General features: G+C 40.0%; 1 protein-coding gene across 5 annotated transcripts in view; it reads right to left on the bottom strand.

Annotated features, from left to right (window-relative positions):
- Positions 1-352: 352 nt before the first annotated feature.
- The window catches only part of kiaa1549la (KIAA1549-like a), a 112009-nt gene continuing 99528 nt past the window's right edge, over positions 353-12833 (bottom strand). For 3 of the 5 annotated variants that reach the window (XM_085280694.1, XM_085280698.1, XM_085280696.1), the window contains 7 exons: positions 11499-11740; positions 11066-11231; positions 9053-9150; positions 6702-6847; positions 6469-6623; positions 6308-6368; positions 353-3932 (listed from right to left, as the gene is read on the bottom strand). In XM_085280694.1, the coding sequence (XP_085136820.1) occupies positions 6339-6368; positions 6469-6623; positions 6702-6847; positions 9053-9150; positions 11066-11231; positions 11499-11740 (837 nt within the window). In that variant the 3' untranslated portion in view covers positions 353-3932; positions 6308-6338. Of the gene's footprint in view, positions 3933-6295; positions 6369-6468; positions 6624-6701; positions 6848-9052; positions 9151-11065; positions 11232-11498; positions 11741-12833 lie in introns of all 5 variants that reach the window. The other 2 variants (XM_085280697.1, XM_085280695.1) reach the window with 2 other exon arrangements.

Here is a 12833-nt window from a genome sequence, read left to right as displayed (position 1 = left end):
GCAGTTTACAAGCTGAAGTCTGCCGCAGAGACATCTCGTTCTAACTGAAAGCATGTGAAGGTCACTGACAGGCAGCTGTTTCGGTAACGCATCTTTCATCTCAAAAAGGATTCCCCGTGCATGTTTTATTCATTACCTAACTGCCTTACCTTAAAACACAAATAATTTCCTTATCTTTTGCAGGTATCTGCCAGCGGTAACAACACAAACACTATCTGACAGCTGACAACTTTTTCATAAGCTGGATAAAGATTAAACCTGTAACGTGTGTCTGCCTCCCTCTAGTGGTTTATACTGTTCATACACGGCAGCCCTGTTTCACTGCACACAAATACAAACAAAACACACAGGCTGAGAATTGTAATTTGTATTTATTGTTTAAATTCACCAAAAAGTTTTCTGCATAACTACATCCAACAGCATTCATGGTTGTCGTCACTGTGACCTCCTCAACACCCGAGTGACGATAGTATGACATCATCAGCGCCGCCAAGATGTCACAGCTTCATGACATGCCCTAAACGGCAGAAAAATACTACTGATAGTTAAGTCCGTCCCGGAGTCCGTCATCAATCAAAGCGTCTCGCCACTACCCGTGTAAAACACAAACATTGCACATCAACTTAGAGCATCGCATCAAGCCTCGCTTTTTACCCACCCACCCCTTTCTTTTGCATGGAGTCAAATGAAATGATAAAAGTGCGTCTGTACAGTGAGGATGAATTAAAATGTGATGGTTCCTGTTGTCATCCAGTAATGATACTGACAATTCAAAGCATTCCAAAACACACCGTGTGCTCCCACAATGCATCAGGACTTTCTTCTCACACCTTTGCTTTCCTATCGCTAAATATACACAACTAATATTCATCATGTGCAGGCCTGGATTTATGAAGCGGAGAGCTGTTAATAATCGTCTGTACTGGAAGAAAACCAGTCTGTACTGCTTGCTGCACACATGGGTTTCATTTAGCAGATTGAGGCAAGACAGTACAGGACAAAACTGACGATTTTGGGATTGTGGGGTTATTTTTCTCTCATAGTCAAATCTTCAGATTATTGCAAAGAAAATGTCCAAAAACTTTGTTGCTTATTTTACAGGACAGTTAACTGATCCCTGTCTGTTACCTAAACTTTTAACAAAACATTTTCATGTTTTCAAGTTTTTTAAAGAGGCGTTTGCACACAAACTACTCACAGCTATTTTTAGCTGTCGACAAGGTTTAATGTTTTTTCTCTTTTGTGAAAAAGAAATATCCAAATCCAAATTTCCTTCTGGAAGAACAAAATGAAAGTGAAAAAGTTTTTTTGTTTTTTTTTAATTCTGACTTCTCAGTAATCAACTTGGAAAGTTAATCCACCCACGTATTTGCCTGTAATGTCTTGCTTGAAGTCATAAATGTAAAGGAAGAGTTGTCTACATGTCTGCAGACTACAAATGTCCCTTTCCCCTTTTTAGACATTTGTGTAAATTCCCTAAAATCTATCTCAGTCCATGACCATTTCAGTGGCTGAGATGTTGCTTTAAAGCCAGTCTATTTGTTTTTAGCCATGACTGTCAAAATGTAAGAATTCTAACTTTAAAAAAATATCAAAATCCTGCTATAAAGTGTTAATTTGTAAGACGTGTGTATTACCATGTAATATAAACTTCCTAAAGGTCCTGGGTTAGGAGTCTTCACTGTTAGTTACTGCTGAGCAAAAGTATTTCAAACTTCGTGTTAATTGTGCAGTTACACATTTGACATTTTTGCATTGATTCTGCTCTTTTCTTGTCACAAAAGTGCTTTCATCTTTAACTACCTACTATCCTGTCTTTACATTATTATATCTATACTATATCTCTCTGTCCTCTGTCTCCGACCCCCAACCATATCTCTCCCACTCACCCACCCGTGTCTAATATATTCTCATTTGGTATCATTTACTTTTTTGACATATCATTTATCTTTTATATCCACTCGATAAAGTTAATATATGGCTATAATCTCCTTTAATACCATCTAAATGATAAGGAGCTTTACGTACAGTGTGGTCACAGAATTCCAGTTTTCCTCAGTAAAAATGAGGCTAAATATATTCTAGACATTCCCCATAATAAAAAAAAAAAATGCATTATTTCTATTATTATGGCTATCAACTTTTCTACTTAATGAATACTGCAATTACAGCGGTAAATTATCTTGCTGCACATCACTATAAACTCTCTTCTTCTTTCTTAATGTAATGATTTATGCATTGTGTTATGACATAATATGATACTGAAATGTGCGCCACCTTCAGAAAGTCAAGAAGTTACAACCTTCTTTCATCTGAAACCCAAACAGACTAAAACAAAGAAAAGAATGGCATCGTGATAATGTCAAGTTTCCCTCCCACACTACTTGCATAAATCTCTTCATTAAATCATCTGCTATATACAGTAATACATGTAATCGTTACATATACGGCTCGTCTGAGCCCGGCGAGTCTCTTGAACAGTACTAAACCATAGTCCGGCGACCAAATAATAATCCCTCGGCCTCAAAAGAACCAAAAGTCAAAGTTACAGTAGATTACAGTAGACACCTTTCAAGTAAAAGAACTGTTTTTTTTCTAAGAATACTGGTGTGTTCACATAACTGTAAGAGACCTGAGTCAAACCACAACTGAAACCCCTTCAAAAGCAGCTCATACTAAGTATGTTTTTATCCAAGGTGCCTTTTGTGCCTTTCAAGAAACGGCATGTGACCAAAATCATGCTGAGCAGGATTTCGGTGAGTGTCTCTGACTCAGGTCTGTCTAATGTTTAGCAGACAAAAACGTCATAATCAGATGACTGACAGAACATAGTGACATACAGTAATTCTTGTTTTCATTGCTGAGTCGGATGAAGGAAAAAGGTAAACGAAGTAATTCTTTTTAAAAAGTACAGAAATGCCGTCATAACCACAGACAACTAAGCCACCGATTTCTCTGCTTCAAAGAATGTTATATTTTTTTTGCCTCGGAGTAACATGTTTTGTACAATAATCCATTGATAATAATCAATGCACAAAAGTAAAAGACAAAAGCACACAAATATCCAAAAACTGAAATAGAGACAGCTCAAGACAAGAGATTTTTTTTTTGTTCCTTTTTCCTTAGTTATTTTTTTTCACTCAAGTTTAAAATACACATATTAACCAGCTGTTGAGTTTTTACATAGGAATTTGGATTGATCAAAAAAACAAAACAAAACACAGTTTTAAGTCAGTCCAGCTTTCCTGGCTTTACGGTGGACCTTAGGGGCAAGTCCACGATGGCCCAGTCCAGTCCAGTTCAGAAGAGGACTACTGGCAACGGCTGGGGCGCTACAGTACTGATAACGCAGCGCTGCCTGCCATCGTGTGCTGGGCAGATGGCAGTTACTCTACGATGATTGCTGGGCCACAGAACTTGTCACGCTGTACTGTAATCACCCTGTTCATCCACTCTGCATCTGTGTTGTTAGGCAGGGAGGCACAGCACAGCAGCTCAGCTCAGCAGTGTGAGGGGCCTCGGACTGTACAGTGGTGGTCACCACAGAAGAGGCAGTCTACATGGAGATAGTGACTATAGGCCCAGAGGGGCCAGCACAGGCCTGTGAGGCCGGGGGCTCAGAATACAGAAAGAGAAAATTATGGCTGAGCTTTTCATTGGCATAAGATCGAAGACGAGGTGAAGAGGGATTAGGGGGCAGAGGAGCTCTGGAGGATGTGAAATGCTTTGAGCTGCAGATGAAGTGGGCTGACAGAGGACAGACAGAGGGCAGGCAGAGGAGAGCTGTGGGAAAAGGTGAGGGCAGGGGGGGGGGTTCCACTGGTGATGAATGAATCATACAGGAGGAGCGCTGTGCCGGAGCCAAGGAGGGGTGATGAAGCTCCAAAGAGTTTTGAGTGTGAAGGAGGTCCTCTGCCCATCTGAAGAGACACCTGCACAAAACACAAAGACAGTGGCCACGCATGACAGACCTGCTACCACAGCACAAGTTACTGTATGTGATTATCTCTTTGTACATCAGGATGAAAGTCCAGAAACACCAGCAAAATCAGAGCAAAGCTTGATGTTAAAGCTATAAAAAAAGAGTTCGATTTTAACTTTTTTCTTTGTTTAGTAATTAACAGCAACATTAAAATCCCATCAGCCTTTTACTGCTGAAGAACAAAAACATAATAAAATAATAAAATGGAAAATCTCTAACTCTCAAACTTTAACAACTCCATTCGCTCATTCATCTGTTTCACTTTACAGTGCAACTGCTGCTTGATCTCATAATCACATCTACAGGCTTTTTCTACTCAAAAGAAAAGGCTGTAACTTTTAATTTTAAAGACTTGCTTTCTTTAAGGACAGCTTTACTCAAAACTGGATTATTATTTTATTATTTTAGTCATTTGGCACTATGTCTGTGTTCTGGGACATACTGAGCCTTCCACATGCATAAGTGGAAAGCCTGAAGGCAGGAGGAGCAGCAACAGGACCCCCTCGTGGAACAGGAGTTATAAATAGATTGAATAGCTATTACAGTAGCGGGAGGTGGGTGGCAGAGCAGGCTGGAGTGGCAGTAGCAACTTTATCCAGTTTGAAGCAACTAAAAAGTCTCATTCAACATGAGTCTTGCCAAGAAGTTGCACAGTTGCTCAGCTGAATAAGATCAGCTGCCAGTGTTACTGACTGAGCTGCACTAGGAGGAGTCACAGGAGTCACCAACCCTATGCTCAATTTGTGGATCATCAAATAGCTATTTATCATTTAACTTGAAAGTATTTGCTAGCTATTTCTCTCAAATGTGTGTATTTTGAACTTAATAGTGTCACAGATAAAGTCTAACTATTTCCATATCAGCTTCATATATTTTACCCTGCACAAATTAAAAAACAAACAAACCCTGAAACGGTATCGGTCCAGGTACAGCACTGCATTGCTTTCTGAACACTACAGCAAACATTTGATCCTGTCAGCTTTTCGCCTGCAGGCTGGCATGCAGTCTGAACTCTGAAGCAGATAATGGTTTTGCTATCAAAGTAGAATTACCTGCCCAAGGCTGTTTGGCCAGGAAAACAACAGTCAACAAAGCAAAGCTTTTTTTTTTTAAACAGTATTTTGAAGGATTCACATGTTTTTTCATGAGATTTCTACTTTTTGTATATCTGGTAAATGGCCTTGATTTATACAGTGCCTTTCCTGTATTACTCATCTATTCAAAGCTCTTTGTCATGACACACTGAGATTCAGTCTATGAATATCTGCTTTGTCTACACACATACTAACACACCAATGACTCTATCTGGGGAATCTGCCGTTTAGTATTTTCCCCAAGTAAATTTCACCGCATAGACCAAGGAAACCATGGATTATCCAATTAGTGGAAGACCTGCCAGGCAACATATGCCCCTATTTACACACAAATCAAATAGTTAATCCTGATCACCATCTCTGGAGGTCTGCAACCTCAGGATCATCCTGAATTCTGCTCTCTCAAACTCATCACATACCAAATCCATTAAATCTCTTCTACCACCTAAAGAACGATTCCAGACTCTGACTTCTACTCTCAGACCCAGCAAGTAAAACCCTCATTCATGCCTTCATCACCTCCCGCCTGGTCTACTGCAGTGGTCTCTGCTTTCGTCTGCCTAACAAGCTGCAGTATGTTCAGAACTCAGCTGCCCGAGTTCTCACCTAAACTAAGTACGGGCAACATATCACCCCCAACCCTTATACACCTCCACTGGCTCCCAGTCAAGTCCCATATGTCCTATAAAATCCTTCTCCTCCCCTACACCCCATCTGGGTTCCTCAGTTAAAGGCCTACTCTCCATTTCCCACATCAAACCGTAGTCCTTCAGGGACAGAGCCTTCAGCGCTGCAGTGCTGCTCCCTGGAACAAGCTCCCCTGAGAGATTTGCAAAGCTCTGTCTCTGGAAATCTTCAAAAGCCAGTTGAAATGTCAACTCTTCAGTCAAATTTTGGCCTTCGACTCATTTTATGTCCAAATTAGTATGAGGTCTACAGTGAGACACTAAGCAATTCCATAATGCCACAATTATACTCTTATATTTAATTTTTTTTACCTTTAAGACATCAACAAAATAGTAACTAAATACAAAATATTTTCACTACAGATGCCAAAAATCCAAAATAAAATGGAAATATACGTTGAACTATAGATGGAATACAACATTTAACTTGTACAATAAACTAAAATCAGCTAAATCAAAGATGAAAAGGTAAACAAAATTCACCAAAGAACCACGACAGTATAAGACTGCAGTGCAGAGAAAAAGTGACCCACCGAGCTACTGACCGTTTCAAATCAGTGTCACAGTCGGACGACTTCAGCAGATGGTCTCGAGGTGACGTGAGTTCTGCGGGAAGAAGTGGGGGAAGTGCTTCACACACACTGAAACTTCCTGCAAAGTGTTCACAGCACATTGTGTACTTAAAAAAAGGAAAACAGTGTCTCACAGGTGTGTCGTTCCATTGCCGCGGCAGGTCTTCTGGTTCAGGTGGATAAGACATCCATGATGGACTCCGGTATGAGGATGGCGGTGACATGACGAAGTAGTCTGAGTAACCTGGGCGGTTGGCCGATATAGCGTAGACTGCTGTTATTGGGTTTCCTGTGAGATGTAAATAGATTTAGATTGAACGGAAATAACATATCAATAGAAATTCAGCGTCCTGTCAGTGTGTCGTACCTGAGTAGGTGCTGATGGACTGGTCAACAGTGACAGCAGGGAAGGGGGTCCTGGAGAGTGGCAGGTAGGGGGCACCATTGTGCTGCTGGGCCTGCAGCTCTGAGGCTTCTGACACGCGAGGCTTCAGACTAACATCAGGGGTGGAACTGTCAGTGGAGAGGAAAGGCAGAAATCAACCCGATGTACAGCAAACAGACACCTGCAAATAACAACTATAGCTTTTTGTGCCCACAGGACACAATTCAATAAAGCAGTTAAGAGAATCTGAAAACATTTGAAACCCGAGTTTAAAAGTTGTTGGCAGAAGAGCAAAAATAATAGCAACTGGAATCTGTTCAAGAGTTCAAGAGTGAGCAATAAAAGCAGTTTAAATTCAGTTGGAGTTAACAAATCAGAGACATCACTGACGCGTCACCACCAACAATATAACATAATAAACTGAGCATTAAAACTGAATATTATAATATGACAAAACCTTAAATAACATAATTTGGTCAAATCTCCCTTCCTTACTTTCTAACTATTTACCATTATTTATCAGATGCTGCATTTAGACTTAGCTGTCTGACACTTTAAATAATAAAAAAACAGAGTTGGCTGTGAGGCTTCAAAATGCAGTCATAAACCAATGGGTGATATGATGGCAGTTATGTCTCTCTTTTATATACAGTCCAAATTTCATCTGTATCAGTTTAAAGGTCAAATCTGCACCATTTGGAAAAAAAAAACAACCAAACAAATATTGATCTTTGTTAAACACGGTTTAACAAAGATACAGGAAACATGTTTGTAGAAATGGCTTGCAGCTTTAATTAAATATTATGGGAAAAGACATAGTTACACAACATAAAAAGATATAAAATCTTTAGTAATCTATAAAACAAGAATAAAGTCCATCAGACATCTTTTCATCTTAAGTCACATCAGACTGTGGTACTGATAGCAAGTTCAGAAAGTCCTGGTTTAAGTATACACTTCGAATGTTCTTCCCTGTGTCTGCATGGGAACTCTGGGCTTCCAAAGACTTCCGTGGGTTAGCCCTGCAACAGAACTAGTGACCTGTTTGGGGTATAACCTGCCTCTTGCCCTATGACAGCTTCTGGGGTGATGTTCATGCACAGTACAGAGGTTCCCAGACTTGTTTTCAACATCTGGCTGAAATTTCCAGGCATTCTGGGTCACTGCAGTGAAGGACACATGACCTCACGGATCATAAATCCCATCCTGTCACCTTGAGCCTTATTAGAGCTCTCCATGCAGTCATATTCTTTCTCCACCTCTGCACTGAAGCACCATCCTCTTCATCGTACAGACACGTGTTACAGTGCATGTTAACTACAGTAAAGAACCGGAGGACAGATGATGTCACTGGCACATCTCAGGACCATGATGCACTGTGCGCACTAATGCCTCACAGTGCATAGCAAAGAGGGATTAACGTGCTGCACTCTTTCTCCCTGGGAGCACAGTGGAGCTGATGTGTGACGAGCTGACTGATTAACCGCCATAATATGACCGTTTCTGGTTGTAATAAGCAAGAATAATGGTCACATACCCGTGGCCATATCTGAAAATTTAATTAGCAGTAATTAGAGAAGTCCAACTAAAAGCTGTCTCTGTCAAGCAGAACATTTTAAAAATATATATATAAATACATCTATATTTATATATAGAATTAATATATTTTTATTAGTAGATTGATTGTAAATTATAGTTTGTCTTTTTTTATTTTATTGCATAATTTTTTTTCCTGCCACTCTGCAGCACCTTCTTTTCCCACAAGTGTTAATTATTTATTTTGCCCACTAGATGGCGAGAGTGCTCCTCACTGCTAACCAACAGACTCAATCACTCTCTGCAGTGCTAAAGTGCCCAGCAACACAGTGCACACAGCAGCAGCATTCAAATGAAGAAGAATATTCAGTTCAAATGATGCAGACTAGCATATGGGCCTAAGAGAGAGAAGTGAGTGGCACAAACCGAGGGTGCACGTGGAGGGCACTCTTGAAATGACGCTGATTAAAATTCTGATACATTTTGTGTATTCTCCAGTGTACTCTCCACTATCTGTCTGATCCAGTGATTAGCCCCAGTGCTGCCATGTGACTGGCTGAGAACCAATCTCAGAGTACTTTTAAATGCCATATGTGAGCATTTCCTTCAAGTTTGATGTCTAAATATATTTATGGGCCACATGTTCAACACTGCATGTTTTTATCTTTCACTGAAGGGACTGAGTGTTTCTTGCTTTTATGTTTTTTTCTCCTTATTTTAGGCTTTAAAAATGTTTTCCCTTCCATATATGAAGTGCAATGTGTTTGACTGTTTGATTATATAAATGTGCGTAGTACCGTCGCAGTGAGGTCGCAGGTGGCGGTCCTGGTCTTGAGGGGATCAGTGGAGGTGGAGAACCGATGCCCATATCAGGAAGCTGGGTGAACCGGAAACCCTGCAGGAGCCACAAATGCAATTTAGAGATCTGTTCAGCTCAGTATGAACACAAAACAACCTTAATCCAAAGGGAAAAAGAAGAAATAAATAGGGTAAGGAAACCAGGGGATATCTGATCAGAGCGGAACAGAAAGATCAAATACAGATTCAGATTCAAGCAGCAACTTTATTTGTTGGAAGGCGTTCAGTCCTCAGTTTCTTTAATCATTCTCAAGGTTCTCCTTGCAGAGCAGCTGGTGACGGCACGCAGTTTGACTGTCCAAATTCTCGGTGTCACTTTCTTGGTGCCAACATTTTAACTTTTGCATGCAGCCAGTTTAGCTGTTTAGTCATCTGGCAGATAATGCAATGTGACTTACACGAGTATAGATAATTACCCCACATGAGCAACTATTTACTACACATGCATGACCTTATCAAGCTCTTTGGGGATTTACGTATCTATTTGCTGGCATAATAAAGCTAAATATTAAACATTCTCATCCATTATGCAGAGTTTCTTTTTTATACTTCAAGTAGTTTAATGCATGTCGGAGAAAAATTACTGGAAGAAATTACTGTGTGTAAGGTGTCATCATTATCTTTGTAATGTAATCACTATCCATGTCTCCACTTTTCTGTTTGAGCATCTTTTGTGTGTAAACATTTCTTTCATTCATTTGTAGCTTTCAATTATTTATTTTGGGTTTTCAGACAGTATGTTTCTATGTTTTGGTTCAGTCTCATAGCTGAAGGCAGTGGACTTCACATTACTAACACATATTAGGCCTAATATGCCTATAACCAGAGGTTATTCAGGAAATAGTCACTTTAAGCTATTTGGGTGAATTGACCACTTAAGCACTCAAGAGGAAAGGTGCTACAGTGTACCTAAAGCCTGAGGTCCAGACAGGCACCCTGTTTACTCGTTTTATTCTAAATTATTCAGTAATGTTGAGCCTAAATCTTTTTATTAATTTATTTATAATTGCCTGACTGGTGAAAATTCTTAACAACTTAAACCTATCTGCAATATGTTAGGTTGCTAGGTTGCCTGTGGCTGCATTTTGGTGGGTAATGGTTAGAAAAAAGTGAAGAATCTACTATATAAAGCTATGGGATCCAAAAATCAATACTCCAAATACTGTGAGCCTTCAAATTCTAACAGAAAAATACAAAAAATAAAACAAAAAATTCTGGCTTTCCAGGAATCAGACTTACTGAAGACTTTCTTACTTACTAAAATCAGAATATATTGATACCTGTCACAGAGGTAAGCAATCGACTCAAGCACTGTAGCTGCTAAACTATGACCATGTTTGTGATGAGTCACCTGCCTGAATTGGACAAAAGTACAGATATAGATTTTCCATAATATCCGATCCACCTATTTTACTGCTGTTTGCCTTGTGCATGAATGTGTTCAACTCTTCTTGCTTTGGAGATGCTCGTATGGATCCTGCTGCTGTTTGATGCTAATGGTACTTAATAAACTCAGGGGACAGACAGATAGTTTGAAGCAACAAAAACATCCCTAGGTCCTCTAATTAAAGTCAACACACATGAAAGGCCAGGTTAATTGCCACATGAAAGCTGAAATGTTCAGAGAGACTTGATCTTGTTTATGAGATCAAGTCACTGAGGATTGGTCATCCTTGGCGTGAGATTAGTTTGAGCTCTGTGAGAGTGTCAGAGTATTATCAAAAGGTAAAGTTCCTGAAATGCAAATTTCTTTAAAACTATTACACCCTGTTATTACCAGACCTTGATTCCAATTTTAGACAGGGCTATAAATGTGTTGGTTTTTATTGGAACTACTTTCTACTCAAAAATAGAACCTATTAAAAACAGATGGTGACAGTGAAGTTATTGGAAAGGCTGTTGGTAGCTTTAATTGTATTTTTCTAAGCCTTAATCTTCCTTTAAGTGCTTACTGGTTTGGGCAGGCTACACTGGTGCATGTCCTCATAGCCTATGCTTCTCTGCCTGCCTCCACAGGGGTGGTTCATGGTTCCGGGGGCACTGGTCACTCCGTCACTGTAGTGGCTGGTACTGGAAGGGTTGTAGGCGCTGTGAGCGTGGTGATGATGATGGCGATGGCTGAGAGAGGAAGAAAAAAAATGAAATAGAGTCAATTCACACACACCTACTGTCTCTTTATTTTTCTAGTCTTGCTCCAGCGCACACTGCATAGGCAAGCAGACATCAGATAAAACTGCTGTGATTTTGAGAAACAGCTTGGGAGTGGGATGTATGTGCTTTCAAAGTGCGTATCAGGGGACCTCTCTCTTTTCTTTCCCACACAGTACTGTAAATTATGCAGATGTTATAAAAGAAAAGAGTTTTCAGTGAAAAATAAAAACTTACTTGGTTGGAGGAGAAGGAGGGTCATGGTCCGGAGGTGCCAGGCTAAAAGCGTTGCCTAGCAACATATGCATCTGCGTACGGACCTCGTCAATGGACGGCTGGGAGCTGAGTGTGGAGGAGTCGGAGCCACGGTGAGCCTTCACCCCCAAGCTGCCGTTCCCAGTGCCAGTAGATCCACCTCCATAACCCAGAGAGCTCATCAGACGGTCCACGTTGGTCTCCTCAAAGGGTTCTGGTTCACCCTGTGGAGTGAACACACAAACATTTAGCAACCAGTACAAAAGCAGTTTATCAGCTTTTCCAATAAGTTTCGAGGACACAAACACCAAGGTCATGTGTCCACAGTTTAAAGCTCATAACATTCCTCCTTTCACTCCTGGCTTCCTTATAAACAAACCCAAAGTGATAAACATTCTGGTGCCGATGTTTTCATCAGTTATTGCAGAAGCAGTAAAACGAGCCACACTCACAAACATTTGTTTTTCGTGTTTTTCTCCTCTTATGTTGAGTGCTTTCATCAATCCTTGAGAAATGTAACTGTATAGTTATAACTGTATAGCACTAACTGTACAACTGGATGTTTTCAACTCAATCACATGGACATAGATATCGTTTCTTCTTGTTTTTGTTTTCTATCTTTTTATTTTTAGTCCTTTTTATTCCTGTCCCTATCCTATTTTCATAAAACATTTAAAACTAAAAAAAATATGACAGGAATTTCCATTATTCTGCTGTCTACAAAGCATAAAACAAGCATGAAATGAGTTTTCATGAGTCACGTGCAGTCAATGAACTGCTCCAGGTGGGTTATTCAGGGCAAACATTTTGATGCAGGAAAAGCACAGGTGGAATTTTTTACATTAAAGACCATTTTTACATGTGGACTCAACTCTTATTTAGGTTTCTGAAATCTTATTTTAAGAAACATCTGCTGTTAATAAAGGTCTAGATTCTGATGTGGTGTTAGAGCTGGTTTACCTCTTGCTCTCAATGCTGTTCTGGCACGTGCCAACAAGAACACAGGGTGCTTCTGTTGGTACGTGCCAATGCCCAGGAGGTAGATCCCTGGCTCCTTCAGTCTACATGTTGAAAATACTGCACCTGATTTATCCATCGCTGTGTGTGCATAAGTGGGTATAGAGGAATATCAATGGGTATTATGTTGCTTGTAGTAAAAAGTGCTATGAGTACTTAGAATAGAAAAACAGTCTGTCAGTAAAAGTCAGTGCATCTTGTGTGTAAATACTGTATGTGCAACTTCATCGCTTTGGAAATGCTGGTATGGATCCTGCTGATCTACTGCAGGTATTCAAACGGAGGAGTGAATGAAGTGAA

Source organism: Mchenga conophoros, linkage group LG7 (genome assembly GCF_057382185.1).
Source record: "Mchenga conophoros isolate Kocher_MC1m ecotype Shallow Benthic linkage group LG7, M_conophoros_male_GT1.1, whole genome shotgun sequence".
NCBI classification, from domain to species: Eukaryota; Metazoa; Chordata; class Actinopteri; order Cichliformes; family Cichlidae; genus Mchenga; species Mchenga conophoros.
The sequence above is the reverse complement of the archived record's forward strand: the minus strand, read 5'-3'. Positions and strand labels throughout refer to the sequence as shown.